The sequence below is a fragment of the Staurois parvus genome, unplaced genomic scaffold (genome assembly GCF_062004578.1).
Source record: "Staurois parvus isolate SC_StPar_1 unplaced genomic scaffold, SC_StPar_1.0 ptg000426l, whole genome shotgun sequence".
NCBI classification, from domain to species: domain Eukaryota; kingdom Metazoa; phylum Chordata; class Amphibia; order Anura; family Ranidae; genus Staurois; species Staurois parvus.
In genome coordinates this window covers 380,023-400,497 of record NW_028318222.1, presented here as the reverse complement: position 1 = coordinate 400,497, position 20,475 = coordinate 380,023, and the positions used below count along the sequence as shown (strand labels likewise).

The following is a 20,475-nucleotide window of genomic DNA, read 5'->3' as shown; positions in this document are numbered from 1 at the left end:
GGAAACTCGGGCACTGTCCGAGGGCCCGGGGTCAGTTGGGGGCCCCATGAGATGCCCCTGGTACCTTTTTCATAGGCTTTTTTTAGTTTGGGCAAGGACACAGGGGCCCCATGATCCCCTATTGCCCGGGGGACCCATGAATTGTCAGTCCGCCCCTGTGCAACCGTTTAGTATGGAGTCTCAACATTTTGGACATTACTGTATATAAACTCCAGACTGAATTGGTTACCTTTTTCATGCGTTTTCTTTAAATCATCATGACCTGCCTGGCGCATTAGGAGAGGTCACCTTAGCAATTCAAAATTTTCCAATGCTTGATTAGGCATCTGAAAATCCAGATTCTTTCCCTGCTCTTATCATTGCTGTATGACAGATGGGGCAATATGCAGTGAATACACGTTGTAGAGATCGCTCGGCTCACACCTGTGATGTCATGATATCAATGACTCATCTCATCCTACTTTCTTTATCTCAGTTTATAACTCCCCCATCAATCCTGTAATTAGAACACTTTACCATCTCAATCCCTCTCTCTGTCTTTCAGCCACAACTCTAATACATAGCTCTGCATAAATCAGCACAATATTTCATCATCCCAAGTGTTTACATTGCTGGCATTTCACAGTCAACTCTGCAATTATTGTCAATTACTTTTATACATTTTCTTAAAGTAAAAGCACTGATGTTTCCCAAATCAATAAGTATATGTATACCAAATAACTAACTCTCATAAGCTTTAAAGTAGAACTAAAGTCAAAACTTTTATGTCCATATTGGATGGAGTAATGAGGGGTTATAACCACTGTCATTTATTTTTTTTTATAGTCTTTATTTACTTATATGGCGCCATAAATTTACACAGCACTTTACATATATTTTGTACATTCACATCAGTCCCTAACCCTCAAGCCGTGTACAATCTAAGGTCCCTAACTCACATTCATACATACACATACTAGGGACAATTTAGACAGGAGCCAATTAACTACCAGCATGTCTTTGGAGTGTGGGAGAAAACTGGAGTTCCTGGAAGAAACCCACGCAGGCACAGGGAGACATGCAAACTCCAGGAAGGTGGCACCATGGTTGGGATTCAAACCAACGACCCTAGTACTGTCAGGCGGAAGTGCTAACCATTTAGCCATTGCACTGTTCCATTTTTAGGGACAGTATTGGGTTTCCTTTCACTAAAGAAGTGAGAGGAAATCCAAAGTGAGAGAATCCCTGGTTGTCACCAGAACTAATGTCCCCATTGGAAGATATCCACTCTATTCGTATTCTGGGGACAATCCAAAATGTAAGGGTTTTTTCCCCTACTTTCAGTGATAATGGTAAACAAAACAAATACGTTGAATCTCCACAAAGGGGAAAAGGACAGAAAAAAAAAAAAAAAAAAACCCGACAGGTGTTCTAATCCCTCTCTAATCTAAAACTAGAAAAAAAAAACCTTTGTCTTTTATTATACTTTAATGACATGACCTCCAGAAGATTTACCCCCCTTCCTGACCAGGCCATTTTTTACAATGTATCACTGCGTTATTTTAACGGGCAATTGCATGGTCATGCAATGCTGTACATAAATGAAATTTATGTCATTTTTCCCCACAAATAGAGCTTTCTTTTGGTGGTATTTGATCACCTCTGTGTTTTTTACTTTTTGCGTTATAAACAACAAAATACTGACAATTTTGTGAAAAAAACACAACAAAAAAACCCCAATATTTTGTATTTTCTGCTATAAAACATATCCAATAAAAAAATTTTAAAAATCTAATTTCTTTATAAATTTAGGCCAAAATGTGTTCTACATATTTCTGGTAAAAAAAATCCCAATAGGTGTATATTGATTAGTTTGCACAAAAGCTATAATGTGTATTCGAACTATGGGACATATACTTGAATTGTTTTTATTTATTTTTTTTAATACTAGTAATTGGCAGCAATCACTGACTTGTTGTGGGACTGCGATATTGCGGCTAACATTTTTACAGACACTTTGTGAGAACTAGTTACACTAATACAGTGATCAGTGCTAAAAATATGCACTGACACTGTAATAATGACACTGGCTGGGAAGGGGTTAAACATCTAGGGTGATCAAAGGGTTAACTGTGTGCCTAGTGACGTGCTTGGTGTACGCTATGATTGCCTATAGTTTTAGTTTAACACATTAAGGGGATTTCAAGTTATTTTCAATATCTTTAAGTCTGTAGCTGATTCTGAAAAGGTGGCCATTGTTCAAGCACTATCCTTCATAGGGTGACAACACTCTGTCATGTCTGGCAGCTGCACTTGTGCATTTTCACTGTCACACGCCTTGACACCTGCTATGGTCATATGGTGGGTAGACCTTAAAGTGGTTCTAAAGTAAAAAAGATTTTTTACATTCATGCATTTTCTGTATGAAGGTCAAAAACTCCTATTTGTCTAGTTGTCCACCACTCCCCTAATTCCTAAACAATTACCTGCCTCCTATCATGATCCAGTGCTGTCCCAGCTCCAGCACCTCTCTCCTCTCTTCCTGGTCTGACAGGAGACTGTGAAAGCAGTGGGAGCCATAGGCTCCTGCTGCTGTCAGTTAAACATTTGTGAGATGTGGGAGGGGGCAGGGCTTACTGGTGCTGTGTGTGTCTATGGATTGGGAGTGTGGCCACACAGGTGCCCCCTAAGCAAACATACCCGGAGGAGAGCATCAGCAGGGGACTCCAGAACAGGAGGTAAGGGGCTCCTCTGTGCAATACCATTGGAAAGAGCAGGTAAAGGTTAACATTTTTTTATTTTAATATAAATTGGCTTTCCAATCACTTTAGTGCCCAGCTGCCGCACATATGCATTCCATGTGCCTCTGATGTTTTGTACTGCACACTCCCAGTACACTGGTTGAGTTGTTGCCAACAGCCTCCAGTCTTTGTTTGCAATTGGGTCCCTGCAAGACAGGTTCTCGGATCATGTGTCCATTATCACATGATCAGGAAGCTGTCTTCACATAATTTTTTTTTCCGCAGTGGCACGCAAAAACAAAAACCAACAAGTGACCAAAAAAAGTGCATCTAAGGGTATGCTTTTCGCCCAACCCTGAAGAAGTAGGACCTTACATTGGCATGATTGCGCTGCAACTGTGAGCCAATGGTTTAGCTTGAAGTTGCAGTCTGGCCCCATTGATCTCAATGGGCAGGTTTGACAGGTGGCCCCACCTGTCAAATTTTGTTGCCCGAATTAAAAATTGCCATGGGCATGGCATGTCTACAGCCCAGGTGGGTATCCATATGGGGGTATGCGTTAAAACTGTGGTTCAGTCGCCTTGTTTTACCGACCTCCCCCAGATGTCCATGAGAAAGACAGAAGTCTTCTTGCCCATCTCAGGTATGCAAGCACACTATAAGTATGCAGGCAGGGTATACCACCTTTAACTTACATAAGATTGTCTTAGGACCGTGTTGAACTATTCATGGAGGGGATCCTGATCTTTCAGCTCTTTAAGTGCCCAGTGACATACACAACTACTACTACTGATATGCTGAACACAGCAGCTGTTGGCCTTTTAGGTCTATGCCACTCACAAACATCCCCTCACCGCACTTGTGGTCATATAAAACAGAACATTGTGTACATAGGATTGGACAGAGCTGTGTTTTGTCTCGCTTACTCTTTATATAGAATACTTTTCAAGGCCACATTCACACTGGTGATTTAGGACAATGAGAACTGTATCTTCTGCTGCTGGATAGAATGACAATTTTAACTTGGGCTGCAAAATTTGCCAGGCAGGACCACAGAGTAGCAATAGGACACAGCATAGAGACAGTCCACAGAGTAGCAATAGGACACAGCATAGAGACAGTCCACAGAGCAGCAATATGACACAGCACGGATAAACAGCTATCAGGTCAATAATATGGCACAGCAAGGGTTAACAGTCCATGCAGTGCAAATATGGACAGCGAAGGGAAGTAGTCCACAGGGCAGCATAAGGGCAAATGATCCTCAGGACGGTAATATGGCACAGCAAGGGGAGATAAGGGGCGGAAGGGTTCAAAGACTCACACTGCGCAACTCCAACTGTCCTAAGTAGTGGATGTGGTTCTATTTGCTGAGCGGCAATTTTACATTGCTTTATTGTGCTGCAACTGCAGTTGCAGTGTGGCCCCCCACCGATCTCAATGGACAGGATTGACAGGTGATCCTGTCTGGCAAATTTTGCAGCCAGAATTAAAATTGCTACTCTGTATGCGTCCACGCAGTGCGTGTTGCTGTCAACTCTTTGTAGACTTGCAGTTGTACACGTATTCAATGAATGGATGAGTATTAACAAATTCCAGTCTTTGGGAAGCAGTTATAAATCACCTTAATTTGGGTGTATAAACTCAGAATCTGACAAGAAATTACCTGACTAATCAAACCAGATCTGGCTGCTCAAGTCTAAGGTAGAAGCAGCCGTCACACCACCCAGCATGTTGAAGCACGGCCTACAAAGTCTCAAATGACAGCCCAGGGCAAGCCGCTGTAAGAATGGAACTGGATGAATCAACTAAAGTGTTTCATGTTTTTGCATTTCATTTTACTTTTGCGTTTGAAACATTCTTGATTGAGGATACTTTGTATTCATGAGCTGCCTCTCAACAGCTCACAGCAATAGTATGTGGAAGTCAGGATACAAATATGAACGGATGTGCTGATCACTGAGAAATCCAATGATCCCAATAAGAAAATCACATAACCTGTTCCATCTCTCTGTATGAATCAGGTCTATCAGCAGAATGCACAAAAAAAACCCATTATAAATATGTGTCTGACACAGATTTCTTCTTTGGATACATGTCTTGACTGAGATGTTGGCACCATTTGCAATCTCAGGTCACACTTATCTGTAATGAGGCTATATTCACACTATATGCAGGTGTAGGACTGCGTGTAAATCACATCCTTTCCTTCACTAAAAATGTGCTGCTGTTAGCAGATGTGCAGGGGTACCATATATTCTTAATGGCACCCCCATGCACTGTATGTTTTCCTAAGCTGGGGAAGGCCTAGCACTATGTGGTTTTCCGGCGACTGTAATTTTGAAAATGGTACAGGGACCTTTTCCCCCGCATTTTCCATTGGTACAGCAACCCATTCGAATGAATGGGCTGCTGTGCCCGCACAAATGCAGCCACAGGGAAACTGCATAGATGTTAACCTATCCTCTGAAAGTGACTAACACCTGCCTGTTCTAATGTCTTGCATTAACGTGGATTATGTTGGGAGTTAATTTGCATTGCTATAAGACAGCCCATTCAAACTCAAATCAATGGGCTGCCAACGCAAAAAAAAAAAATCAGACACACATCAGTTTTTCCGGCACAGGAAACTACAATGCACACTCCTGAAGCACCTCATAATGAAAAGATGTGAATGGGTCCTTAATATATTGTAGCTTACCAGTCTTTAGCTGAGATGCGGGCATTATTATTAATTGTTTCCCTTTATTTTCCCCTGTAATCCTGCGAATAACTGACCTACTGTGCCTGGGTGTCTACTCTTACTTCTCCACTGTATCTATGGCCTCCTTCACACAGGTGTATCAAAGTGTACACTCAAGACAGAGCTGTGTTCTCCTGCATGGTGGAGCACAAATGTTCCATGCATCCCTGTGCAGGCAGTCCCATTCATGTCAATTGGGATGCAGTGCCTTTGGATTGCTTGAATCACCCTGTCACTTCCAGAGGCAAATCCTATCTCAATATTTATGGTTCTTTTACTGAAGTGAAGGAAAGTAATTTAGACATGTGCATCTTATACTATCTATTATGGTTATTTTTGTTTTTTAAATTTTGAATATAACTCGCCCATTGTTACATAGTGAGAACTACCATAGAACAACAATAGATAAAACCAAGAACACCTATTTATTCTCTTATTGCATGGACATAACAGCTGCTCTTAATTTGTCAATTTGTGTTCAAGTCAATGACACCCACCCATCTCCCACGGATCTGACATTAGTAACTTGAAATGATTGGCTGTTATCGGTTTCTGTGCTTTGCACACTATCAATACACTTTAATCTGATTAAAGTTTATATCCACTACAGCAAGGATTTTGACAACTGCTAAAGGCTTGTGATGAACAGAAGTAATCATCTTTCCTGCTTACGACATATCTTCTGCTCTATCATACTGAGTGTCATTACTCCTATCTATTAAAGTGATTATATAACAATAAATCACCAAGATATATTCTAAAGAAATACTCATGTTACAGGTTAATAATGAATTATTCCCAAGAACTGGGCAGCAAACCGCTCACAATCAGACAGCCTTATAACAAATTACCAATAATGAAACTTGTCTCTATAAACAATTAACCAGCAAGCTGAGAGCTGAGAGACTGAGCCACAGAGAGTCACTATATCATGGGACCAGAGCTGAAGAGACCCGTTGCTGTGTATGCGCATACATCAGTGAGGACCTGTTCATGAGGACCGGATTGTGAAGACCAAGTATTCTGGGACAACAGACCGCCAAGCATATGGGACAGGACCTGTTGCAAACCAGGAGTGGTGAACAGGACTATCAAGCTTAATCCCTTACTGTGCAGTTAAAACCAATACAGACTGCTCCCTATTCAGCAGCACATCAGCCACCCATTGCACAGTCTTAAAAGGGACAAATATACGTGCACCACCTCACAGATAGGCCCCAACGCCATCAAGCTTAACATTGCACATTATGCACTAGGTATCAAGCAAACACTTTTTAGGGGTACCTTGTTCAGGAACACTTACACATACCCACATATGAGGGTATCACTACAGAGTGCACTCCAAGACACATTCTTTGATTGGGTATTAGACTGTAGATTGTAAGCTCCTTGAGGGTTAGGGACTGATGTGAACATACAGTATATATATATATAAATATATATATGCACAAACACACATACTCACAAGTACCTGTAATAAATAAAATAAAGTATTACAGGGTTACTATGGGTTGATTTAACAAAACTGGAGTGTGCAAACTCTGGTGCAGCTGTGCATGGTAGCCAGTTTCTAACTTCAGCATCTTCAAGTAAGATTGGTGGTGAAGCACATTAAACCGCTAATCAAAGGACTAATGCACTGATTAGACACTGGACTTTGGATTTGCTCTGTTCCAGCACTAATCTTCGTATTAAGCACTTCGTATTTCATATTTTTTAAATTGAATTTATGGGACATATTATTGAATTTGGATGCATACCACTTAGATTTTTCTTTGTTTATATTAATGGATTGATGTTTGCACAATATGTTACTTTGTTTTATTCTTGTAATTGTCACATTATCACAGAAAAAACAGAGCTAGCACTGTTACTTGTTTGTGGTTAAAATCGGGAGTTTGTTTGCTTCTTATTGGCAGCTGCTGCACTGATTATATAAATTTTCTATGGCGCAGTTCACAGATTTTTCAATTAACTTTAAGTTACACAGGAGAGTTGCCTTCAACCTATAACAAGGTGTGTCAGAGAGAATCAAGCAACCTAAAAAGACGTGGCAGAGCAGAAAACCCATTATATCAAGAGGCTCCTGTGGTGACACACACACACACACACAATATATATTGTCTCCTCCTGACCCCCCCCTCCCCCCCCGCCACTTTCGTCATCCATGTAAACTAAAACACAAGAACAAAATTAAACAATAAATCACAACTTAGGACTGTTTAAAATGAATAATTAGAGAACTCTTTAATCTTGTATCCTCAAAATACTGCGTAATTACCATGCGTAAGAGACCCCCTTACATAACCTCCATTTAATTGAAAAAATCCTGCCATATATACACTCAGATACAGTCAGGGGCAGAGGAATATTTGTTGCCAGTACTAAAGTATATTTAGTTCCCTTTTATATCTGAAGTCCCCCTTTCACATCTGGAGTCATCCCTTCACATCAGAGTTCCATTCACAGCAGTGGCCCCTAAAACCAGGACACCCCTTGTATCAAGGGCCCCCTTAATATCAGGAGCCACCCTTTCACATCAGAGTCCATTTCCATAATAATAACTGCCAGCATATGTGCCAGTCTGCACAATACTAACCCACAGCATTGGTGTCAGTAGTGGGAGTAATGACCCCCAGCATCAGCGCTAGTTTCTGTAACAATAATCCTCAGCAATGGTGTTTATATAGTAAAAACAAATTTCAAGGACTGGAAACTGAATTTATTTTTCTACATACTCCCCTGCTACATTTATACACTTATCGTAGCATTCAGTGCACCTCAACTATTCTAGGACAGCTTGCTTCACTTCATCATCGTGTTCAAGATTCCCACAGAAAGATTATCCAGGATCAGGCATTCCATGTGCTGAATGCTCACAGGAATGACTGCTGTGGGCTGGGAACCACCACGGCTGGGATGATCCCTGACAAATGTACGACCATCTTTGAAAAGTTTACACCATTCAAATGTCTTACTGTGGCTGAGCATCTCATCACCGTACTGTGCTTGAAGGCTTCTGTAGATATCTGCAGGTTTTATGCCTTTGTTCACAAAAAACGTGACCACCACACGCTGTTCCATGTATGCACTAACATTGTTGTCTGCCATCTTGATTGACGGTCTCTGGACTGACCCGCGAGATGTGTGCCGCCTATCAGTAATAGGATACACCGGCCACTTACTACTGCTTGTAGTACTTCCACACTAGCATCCCTTTTTATACCTGTAACATTATAAGTCCCGGTTTGACTTAAACGCCCCTCGTATATGAACACAGAGATACCAAGAGTATGACCACAAGAAAAACACTTTCAATGGCTACCCCACCAGCCACTGTATGTAAATTCCAGACAAGCAAATACATTTCCAGCTCAAATACAAAAAAATTTTATCAGCCAAAAGATTTTTTTAATTACTCGGGAGTTAAATAGCTCCACAGAACAAAACAGTCCCAATCACAAACAGTGTGATCATCCTCAAGGGCCCCAGCAACTGAACTTTGCAGCAACATTCATCTGATGGTATCTCTATTAATATCTACACTCACTGGCCACTTTATTGCTATACACCTTGCTAGTACCGGGTTGGACCCCTCTTTTGCCTTCAGAAAAGTCTGAATTCTTTGTGGCATAGATTCAACAAGGTGTTGGAAACATTCCTCAGATTCTGGTCCAAACTGACATGAGTTACTGTTGCCTTTCTATCATCTCGAACCAGTCTGCCCATTCTCCTTTGACATCAACAACGCATTTTCGTCCACACAACTGACACTCACTGGATATATTCTCTTTATCAGACCATTCTCTGTAAACCCTAGAGAAGGTTGAGCATTAAAATCCCAGATGATCAGCAGTTTTTTTAAATATTCAGACTAGCCTGTCTGGCACCAACAACCATGCCACATTCAAAGTCACATAAATCCCCTTCTTCTCCATTCTGATGCTCTGTTTGAACTTTAGCAAGTCATCTTCTCCACGTCCACATGCCTAAATGCATTGAGTTGCTGCCATGTGATTGGCTGTTTAGCAATTTGTGTTACCCAGCAATTGAACAGGTGTATATACTATATATACTCGGGTATACAGTTTAAGCACAATTCCACAAGTACTGTTGTTGGATTCTGCTGATGATACCCATTTGTACATTGGATGTATGTGCCATTAATAATCTCTTCATTTATAAAGCTTGTAGAATTTCCACACTGGTTTGCATCTGCAGGGGCGGACTGACCATTTGGAAACTCGGGAGGTGTCCGAGGTCAGTAGGGGGCCCCATGAGATGCCCCTGGTACCTTTTTCACAGGCTTTTTTGAGTTTGGGCAAGGACACAGGGGCCCCATGATCCCCTATTGCCAGGGGGCCCCATGAGTTATCAGTCCACCCCTGTGCATCTGTATACTTATGGTTAATGATATGTGCTGGTTCCTCTGCTCCCAATCACGGATTAGATTACTAACAGAGATCCTGTCCTGGGTGGAGGCACTGCAAACTTTATTATCAATCCCACTCTTTCACTTAGTGAATGTTCTGATTCTCGTATTTACTTACAGGTTTTGCACAATATCTTGTTTGGGGGGGTTATTTCTCTGAACCCCTCCCAGAAGAGGGCTACACTGATGAGATGGAGGACATCTAGAGGCAGAAAAAACTGTCTGGATTGCAGGTGATTATTGCAGAAAATACTAGTTCAGTTATTTTCCGTTTTAATGGGCTAATCAATTTTATCTTGCTATTTTTAGTTGAAGTTTTATTTTAAAGCAACATACATGATTTGTCTGTACAGGCCCTGGGGCATTGGATTAAGTGCCTGTTGTACAATACCTATTCATTATGGTAGTTTCAATCAACAAGGCTCATCCAGTGAAGTTAGTCTACATAGCAATCCAATGTCTTTGGTTGCTTATCTACACTTCTTGCAGTTTAATGTTGGGGAAATTGGAACTGGTCTTGTAAGTCATTTAATTGCCCAACCACTTTTATTTTGCTGTTTTTAGCAGAGCCCTATCCACAAACACACTTATACATGTCAAAATTAGTATGCAGAACAGGTGGTTTAATTACCATACTTTTTTTCTAGGTATGAAGACAGACACACCTAGGCAGTGAGCATTTACAAAAAGAAGGTAAACATTGGAAGCCTCCATGGTTTTTTTTTTTGGTAAGTTTCCTTTAAAACAGTTCTGTCTCTCCAAGCATTGTTAGCAATACAAAGAGAAATGCAAGCTTCAGCATGTTATCTATGAGAAATACAATTCAGATTAACCTTGCCAATGTGGTTGCAGTTATAGCTTTATCTACATGTTATGTACCTAATCATCAGTTCCAGCTGTTTACAGAATGGGTGTAGTGTTTGGCTGATGCTGGCAAGTCAAATGGGGTCAAAGACAAAAGGACGATTGTTTGGTGGTAAAGTTTTACAATACAATATCCAGTCCTCATGTTCTATGTGAGTACAACAAGAGATAAAGTACAGTAAGTCATAGCAATCAGTCGATCGTGTGCACTAAAATTGGAATTAGCCTTTAAATCCCAACTCCTGACAGCAGTTGTCTTTTCAGTTTTGTATAGAATGTAGAATGGTTAGAAATCTGTCAGATTTTAATGGGGATATACACTGTCACTTTCAGGTCCAAATTATAGGGTTGCACAAGGACAAACATTTATATTATCTCTCTCTGATGGGGACAAAGAAAGCAACTAAACACCTTTTGATAGCAAAATCAGGAAGGTTCGAGCAGTCAGGTTTTTATTGCTCTGTGTCTTCCTATCTTGTTTAAGCTTGCATTCTCTAAAGCCAAACATGTATCAATATCATTATTATTATTATTATACAGTATTTATAAAGCGCCAATAGTTGGCTCAGCGCTGTACATTACAAAGGGGGACAGAACATGTGACAGAACAATACCAATACAATGCAAAACATGAGGGGATCGAGGGCCCTGCTCTTTCGAGCTTACAATCTAGGAGGGAGGGGGTGGTGGCACAGGAGGAGATAGCTGTGGGGGATGGAGTGGTAGGAAGAGTGGAGGAGGTTGGCAAGTTAGCAGGGAGTGGGGTAGGCTTCCCTGAAGAGATGGGTTTTCAGGGTGCGCCTAAAGGAGAGGAGAGTAGGTGATAATCTGATGGGTTGGGGCAGGGAGTTCCAGAGGATGGGTGACACCCTGGAGAAGTCCTGGAGGCGGGCATGGGAGGAGGAGACCAGGGAACTAGAGAGAAGGAGGTCTTGTGAGGAGCGGAGTGTGCGTGCTGGGCGGTACTTGGATATTAGGTCAGTGATGTAGTTCGGGGCAGTATGGTGGACAGCTTTGTACGTCAGCGTTAGGATTTTGAATTTGATCCGTTGCGCAATCGGAAGCCAGTGGAGGGATTGGCAGAGGGGGGTGGCGGAGACAGAGCGGTTGGAAAGGTGAATGAGTCTGGCAGCCGTATTCAGGATGGACTGAAGCGGGGATAGCCAGCGGCGAGGCAGGCCAGTGAGGAGGGAGTTGCAGTAGTCGAGTCGTGATATGATGAGGGAGTGGATGAGCTGTTTAGTGGTTTCTGGGGTTAGGAACGTGCGGATTTTGGCGATGTTGCAGAGGTGGAGTCTGCACGAGTTTGTTAAAGATTGGACTTGGGGCTGGAAGGATAGGTTGGAGTCCAGAGTGACACCCAGTACTCTGGCCTGCAGGGCGGGTTTGATAGTAGCGTTGTTGGATGTGACGGAGAAATCAATGGGGGGTGGTGTCCGGGCTGGGGGGAAGACAAGAAATTCGGTTTTGGAGAGGTTCAATTTAAGGAAGTGGAGCGACATCCAGTCTGATATGTCGCTCAGTAGGTGTGTGATTCGGGCTGAGACCAAGGGGGTGAGGTGGGGGGTTGAGAGATAGATTTGTGTGTCGTCGGCATAGAGGTGGTAGTTGAAGCCGTGAGAGTGTATGAGTTGGCCAAGGGAGGAGGTGTAGATGGAGAAGAGAAGGGGCCCGAGGACAGAGCCTTGAGGAACCCCAACAGAGAGGGGGAGTGAGGGGGAGGTGGTAGCATTATAGGTAACGCTGAAGGAGCGTTGTGACAGGTAGGATGAGAGCCAGGAGAGAGCAGAGTCTCTGAGGCCGAGGGAGTGTAGTTTTTTGAGGAGGAGGGGGTGGTCGACTGTGTCGAAGGCCGCAGAGAGGTCAAGGAGTAGGAGCACTGAATAGTGGCCATTAGCTTTGGCGGTTAGCAGGTCGTTGGAGAGTTTGAGTAAGGCAGTTTCGGTGGAGTGTAGGGGACGGAAACCGGACTGTAGGGGATCGAGGAGGTTGTTGTCGTTGAGGTGAGAGCATAGGCGGGTGTAGACTAGGCGCTCGAGGAGTTTAGATGTAAATGGGAGCAGGGAGATGGGTCTGAGGTTGTTCGGGTCATTGGGGTCCAGGGAGGGCTTTTTAAGTATGGGGGTGATGTGTGCATGTTTCAGAGGGGAGGGGAAAGTGCCTGAGGAGAGGGAGAGATTGAAGATGTGGGTGAGGGAGCGTAGGATGGAGGAGGAGGAAGGTCGTAGGAGTTGTGAGGGGATAGGGTCGAGGGGGCAGGTGGTGAGGCGGGCATCAGAGAGGATCTTGGAGACTTCCTCGATGGTAGTAAGGTCAAAGGTGCGGAGTGTGGGGGGAGCTTCAGTATTTCATTATTTAATCAATCGTCCAAAGCAACTGAAATGATCAAATTAATATAAACTGAAAACCATAAACCCACCCATTTAAAGTTGTTCTAAAGGTTGAAGGTACAAAACCTTCAGTGTGCAGCTCCCCCGTCAGCACCCCTAATACTTACCTCAGCCCGATCCTGTGAAGTGCACAAGAGCAGATGCTCACCTGATTCTCTGCCTCCTCCTTGGCTGAGACACAGTGGCAGAACCATTGGCTCCCGTTCATGAGTTCCAAGCTGCTTGCTCTGGGGGAACTCAGCAGGGGACCCAAGAAGAGAAGGATCCAGGCTTCTCAGTGCACAACCACTGCACAGAGCAGGTAAGTATAACATGTTATTTTTTTTTATTTTTTTTTTAATCTGAACCTTTACAACCACTTAAATCAATTTAGTGACTGATTTTGATGACAATTTGTTTATCCATTTTATCAATTATTTATAATCAATTGAATGAAAACCTGTGTGTGCTTGTCAAAGAACCGTGTGTATTACAGATAAATCAGTTGATTATTTAAAGAATTGTATCTGAAAAATTAAATTTTCAATTGATACTGTATGTGATCTAACTTTCAAGCCCCACAGAGTAAATACATATGATTATAATTATTTACAGTGCATCCAGAGAGTATTCCCAGAGCTTAACTTTTGCCACATTTTGTTATTTTACAGCATTAATCCAAAATGGATTAAATTCATTTTTCCTCTCAACATTCTAAAAACAATACCCCATAATAACAATATGAAAGAAGTTTGCAATTTATTAAAAAAATAAAAAATAAACCCCACATACATACCTATTCACAACCTTTGCTCAATACTTTGTTGAAGCACCTTTAGCACCAATTACAGCCTCAAGTCGTTTTGAGTATGATGCTGCAAGCTTGGCACACCTATTTTTGGGCAATTTCTCCCATTCTTCTTTGCAGTACTTCTCAAGCTCCATCAGGTTGGATGGGGAACGTCGGTGCACAGCCATTTTCAGATATCTCCAAAGATGTTCAATCGGGTTCAAGTCTAGGCTCTGGCTGGGCCACTCCAGGACATTGACAGAGTTGGCCCGTAGCCACTGCTTTGTTATGTGGGGTGTGTGCTTAGGGTCGTTGTCCTATTGAAAGATGAACCATTGCCACAGTTCTAAGGTCCAGAGTGATCTGGAGCAGGTTTTCATCACGGATGTGTCTGTACATTGCTGCATTCATCTTTCCTTCAATCCTTGCTAGTCTTCCAGTTCCTGCCGCTGAAAAACATCCCCACAGCATGATGCTGCCACCACCATGCTTCACTGTAGGGATGGTATTGGCCAGGAGGTGAGCGGTTCCTGGTTTCCTCCAGACATGACACTTGGCATTCAGGCCAAAGAGTTCAATCTTTGTTTCATCAGACCAGAGACTTTTGTTTCTCTAGGTCTGAGAGTCCCTCAGGTGCCTTTTGGCAAGCACCAGGTAGGCTGATATTTGCCTTTTATTGAGGAGTGGCTTCCGTCTGGCCATTCCACCATACAGGCCTGACTGGTAGAGTGCTGCAAAGATGGTTGTTCTTCTGGAAAGTTCTCCTTTCTCCACAGAGAAACACTGGAGCTCTTTCAGAGTGACCATCAGGTGCTTGGTTACCTCTATTCTCCCTCAATCGCTCATTTTGGCCGGGCGGTCTGCTCTAGGAAGATTCCTGGTGGTTCCAAACTTCTTTGATTTACGGATGATGGAGGCCACTGTGCTCAGTGGGACCTTCAATGCTGCAGAAATTTTTCTGTACCCTTCCCCAGATCTGTACCTTTATACAATCCTGTCTCTGAGGTCTACAGACAAGTCCTTGGACTACATGGCTTGGTTTGTGCTCTGACATGCACGGTTAACTGTGGAACCTTATATAGACAGGTTTATGCCTTTCCTAATCATGTCCAATCAAAAATTTCCCACAGGTGGACTCCAATCAAGTTGTGGAAACATCTCAAGGATGATCAGTGGGAACAGGATGCACCAGAGCTCAATTTTGAGTGTCATGACAAAGGCTGTGAATACTTATGTACATGTGTTTATTTTTTATTTTCGTTTTTTATTTTTAATAAATTGCAAAGATTCAAAACGAACTTCTTTCACGTTGTCATTATGGGGTATTGTTTGTAGAATGTTGAGGTAAAAAATGAATTTAATGCATTTTGGAACAAGGCTGTAACATAACAAAATGTGGCAAAAGTTAAGCGCTGTGAATACTTTCTGGATGCAAAGTACATGAAAAGTAAAGCTTATTTATTCCTCAAGAAATAATTAGCAGTTGTGGTTGGGTAGTCACTGGATTGTCTGCACCCTCGGTTGGTACAGCTATTAATTACTTTTTTTTCCCCTTGTGTTTTCTATAGAACTATACATCATCATCTCACATTTGAAATCCTGTTTCCCAAATTCCAGGCTTGTCCTATTTTCTGCCTACAAGACAGATCCTGCATATTGTATAAACACTACATTGTCAGTGCCGGTATGGGAATGTCCTTACTCAAGTTGTCACTTGTCTCGGCATCAATCTGTGTTACTAGGTTAAGTGGATTTAGCAGGATAGCTCTATGTGTCACTGGATACACGACAGGATAACAAACAGTGATGCGTGCAAGGTAATAACCAACAAGATTACAGGCTTATCCTTGAATAAAGTCAGAAGTAATACAATCAGTTCTAATAACACGTTCACACTTTATAATTACATAACAATACAGATATAAAAAGACAAAATTATTAGAACTCTGTATTCATTATCATACGATATCTGCATTAACCTCTTGCCAACCTTAAACCGCATATACGGTGACAGGGACGTGTGGTCCTTAATGTCTACATGCCGCACATATGTATCCAATCGGGCTCTGGGGTTGCTGTGATAAAAGCGCAATTGGGAACCCATCCTGCCATGGCCAATGTGACAGCCAATAGCAGTGTCTACAGATTGGAAGTTTATCCTGCCTCTCGGCATTAAGTACCCACTTAAAGCAGAACTATACTCTCCTCCACTCCAGTGATGCCGTGCACAGGAGCTCCCTGCCGGCCAGCTGATGTCTTGGCTGGTCTTCTTCCAAGTTCCAGTCTTCAGTGATTTTGATCTGCTGGACCCAGATGTCACTCAAGCACATGCACAGGAGTTCATTTACCTCTGCAGATGCCGAAATGGTAAACTGGGCTACAAATGCGCAGCCCAGTGTACAAAGCAAACAGGCAGGTGAGAATACTTTAATGCAGAAGAGACAAAAGCCTGCCAGTTTGCAAACTTTTTGTAATTAAGTTCCATTTCAAAGGGCTTCCAGGAGGGGGCAGGGAACTGTTAATACAGAAGACCTCATTTACAGAAGTGGCATGGGGGTGGTAAGAAGGAATGGATGATTAGCAGTTTTGCCACCCCCAGACCATCTACCTGAAATAAAACATGCAGCCGAAGATGGCCATACACACAACGCTATTGTAATGCATAATATGTTCGTGGACGCAACAAACTTAACTTGATATGTTGAATTTTACAGGTGGCACTGTCTTTACAACGTGCCCATTGAAGCTTTTGTGGAACTACAAGTCTCATGAGGCTTTGCAAAGCTGACAGCCACAGGCATGGCTCCCAGAGAAAGAGGCATGAGGGGAATTGAAGTTCTGCAACAGCTAGGGGGCCGAAGCTTGGCTACTGAGCTCTTGAGTGACAGCTCTGAATCTACTGGGGTTGCTGGCATTACATCCAAGATGGTGGTGCCCAGAAGCAGTTTCTAAACATATACAGCATTTTCATGTAAATAACATGCATAAACGATGTTAAGTCTCCAACTGATGAGATATGATATCAACCACACAAGGAGTGTATGGTTTTTTTAATGAGCCAAACGACTCAGACTTGCTTTGTGAGAATGAGAAGTAAAATACAACCACTGCACCACACTATGAAGCATAAAGCAGAGCCCGTATAGGTAATAAACAAATATGGCTGCCCTAATTACATATATTATTATCTATTATACATGGATACATTACATTTTAACACATTAACATGCCCTGATAGTCTATTGACCTCAGAACTGCAGGAGAATACCATGTTAGTGGTGGGCAATACAATAGCTGCACGTCCTGTTGGCTGCGGCAGTTTTGCCATCATTTGTCTTCTTACCTGTAAATGACACCTTTCTCATGAAGGAACATGAGCGCAGACGTGATTTCCGCACTGTAAAAGCAGGCTCTGGGTTCATCAAACCGTCGAGACTTCTGAATATGAAACATCAAGTCACCGCCATTAACAAATTCCATCACAAAAAATAAACGGTCCTGGAAAAAAAAAAAGAAATAAAGGAAAATTCAAGATTACAAATGCAATAAAAATGCAGTGATTATAGTGAACTGTTCTGCATCTGTTTCATATCCGTGTTCTCACAGTAATTGTGGCACCTGCAGTCGGTAGCTGGAAATAGGACACGTTTAGGTCTGGTTCACACCTATGCATTTTTTAGTGCTTTTTTTTGCAGAAAGGCACTACAGTCCATTTCACATGGCCATTAGTTACATATTAATCTTTAATTGGGTGATTGTAAGTCAGCAACTGTACCATGTTTAGCATTTATTAGATCAGTTAACACCATATATACTTTGTGGGATACATTCCCAAAGCTATGGCCAACACTGGATTTTTTTAATAATCCAATAATTAATAATACTTATATGGATTTTAATTCTTTTTTTTTCAGTTTGTTTGCTCAAAAAAATACCCATCACACACATTTTTCATTTTGTATATTACTTCTTTTATTTATACGGGCAATATTAACACTTTCTTTTAAAAATACCTAAAAGCTTTAAACCTTGAGTGCTTCATTGATGTCATTGCTGACATATTGGGGTTTATTTACTAAAGTTGGAGAGTCCAAAATCAGACTCACTTCTGCATAGAAACCAATCAGCTTCCAGGTTTCATTGCCAAAGCTTCATTGAAGAAGCTGAGGTTAGAAGCTGATTGGTTTCTATGCAGAAGGGAGTCTGATTTTGGACTCTCCAGCTTTAGTAAATAAACCCCATTATGTCATAGGTGGCATTGCTAATTCTTTTCAAACTACTGGAATGCTTCCGCTGTAGAGGGAAAGCATTCTGTTTCAAAAAAGTCAGAGCTAGAGCTCTCCAATCAGCGGGGAAAATGAGCTCTTCTAATTGTAGAGCTACAGGTCTACCTCAAAAGGGAGCGCGTTGGACCTCTGCGAAGAGACTACCGCTTCCACACAAGATAGAAGGGGTCTCTCTGCACCTTGCTGGCAGGGTGTAGGCCTTTTCAACTAAGCTGGCTGCTTTCTAAACAAACAAAAAAAGCAACAAGACAAAAAGACATGCACACCTTTTCTTTTGATGCATCTGGAATGTATTTAGTGAACTTATACTAAAGGTTCAGTTGGGCTTTATTTTTTATTGATTTCCCCTATGCTTTGGGTTGTGCAAAATACCTCAGTTTTTTATTTGCCTGTAAAGCTTGTTGTAAAAAAAAAAACCTCACAAAGTATCTGTAGCAAATTAATACATATAACATAAAACTTCATGTTGCAAGACAGACTATAATTTATAGCATAATGAGTCATTTTTACTGGCCTGTCTGCTAGATGACAGCATAGTAACCATCCTGGAATGTGTACAAAACAATAGCTTCTGATTGCATGCTTAAGGAAAAGCCAGAAACATACAATATTAGTATGCATTGCTTTCTATTGATCTTTATTAGTTTTATTGTTTTCAGGCTTATTTTCCCTTTATTTTCATATGGTGTCCCAGGGAGACAACTACCAATCACTGTACTGTATTTACAGAGGAGCAAGACTGTCACCCTAGAACAACAGGTGTTAGGACTACAGAAAACACCTCCCCCTTTACACTTTAATGTGTTACTAAACCCAGGACCCTGCATTCACTATACAGTTGCAAGAAAAAGTATGTGAACCCCTTGGGATTACGTGGAGTTTTGCATGAATTGGACATAAAATGTGCTCTGAACGTCATCTAAGTCACAACAATAGAAGAACACAGTCTGCTGAACATAATACTACACAAACATTAGATGTTGCCATGGTTTAATTGCACATAACATGTAAACATTCACAGTGCAGGGAGGAAAAAGTATGTGAGGCCCTAGCTTAATGACTTCTCCCAGAGCTAATTGGAGCCAGGAGTGAGCCAACCTTGACTCCAATCAGTGTGATGATATTGGATGTGTTGCTGACAGCTGTCCTGCCCTTAAAGAACACACACCTGTTTTGGGTTTACTGGTTTCAAGAAGCACTGTCTGATGTGAACCATGCCTCGCAGAAAAGAGCTCTCAGAAGACCTACGATCAAGAATTGTTGACTTGCATTAAGCTGGAAAGGGTTACAAAAGTATCTCCAAAAGCCTTGATGTTCATGTGTCCACGGTAAGACCGACTGTCTACAAATGGAGAAAGTTTTGCACTGTTGCTACTCTCCCTAGGCGTGGTCGTCCTGTAAAAATGACTGCAAGAGCACAGCGCAGAATGCTGCATGAGGTAAAGAAGAATCCCAGAGTGTCAGCTAAAGACCTACAGAAATCTCTGGCACATGCTAACATTTTTGTTGACACATCTACAATAAGGAAAACATTAAACAAGAATGAAGTACATGGGAGGACACCACGGAGGAAGCCATTGCTGTCCAAAAAGAATATTGCAGCACGTTTGAAGTTTGCAAAAGAGCACCTGGATGTTCCACAGCACTACTGGCAAAATATACTGTGGACAGATGAAACCAAGATTGAGTTGTTTGGGAAGAACACACAACACTATGTGTGGAGAAAAAAAGGCACAGCACACCAACATCAAAACCTCATCCCCACTGTAAAACATGGCGGAGGGAGCATCATGGTTTGGGGCTGCTTTGCTGCCTCAGTGCCTGGACGGATTGTTGTCATTGATGGGAAAATGAATTCCAGAGTTTATCAAGACATTTTGCAGGAAAACGTACGACCATCTGTCCGCCAACTGAAGCTCCGCAGAGGATGGGTGATGCAACAGGACAATGACCCAAAGCATACAAGTAATTCAACAAAACAATGGCTGCAACAGCACAGAATACGCCTTCTGGAGTGGCCCAGTCAGAGTCCTGACCTCAACCCGATTGAAATGCTGTGGCATGACCTTAAGAGAGCGATTCACACCAGATATCCCAAGAATATTGCTACACTGAAACAGTTTTGTGAAGAGGAGTGGTCCAAAATTACTCCAGATCGTTGTGCAGGTCTGATCTGCAACTACAGGAAACGTTTGGTTGAGGTTATTGCTGCCAAAGGAGGGTCAACCAGTTATTAAGTCCAAAGGTTCACACACTTTTTCCTCCCTGCAC

At 42.1% G+C, this 20,475-nt stretch overlaps 1 protein-coding gene across 1 annotated transcript in view; it reads right to left on the bottom strand.

The window, feature by feature from the left end:
* Positions 1-20,475, bottom strand: part of PRKCH (protein kinase C eta) — a 240,936-nt gene that overhangs the window by 60,358 nt on the left and 160,103 nt on the right. The window contains exon 10 of the mRNA XM_089687472.1: positions 17,262-17,416. Within this exon, the coding sequence (XP_089543598.1) occupies positions 17,262-17,416 (155 nt within the window). The remainder of the gene's footprint in view (positions 1-17,261; positions 17,417-20,475) is intronic.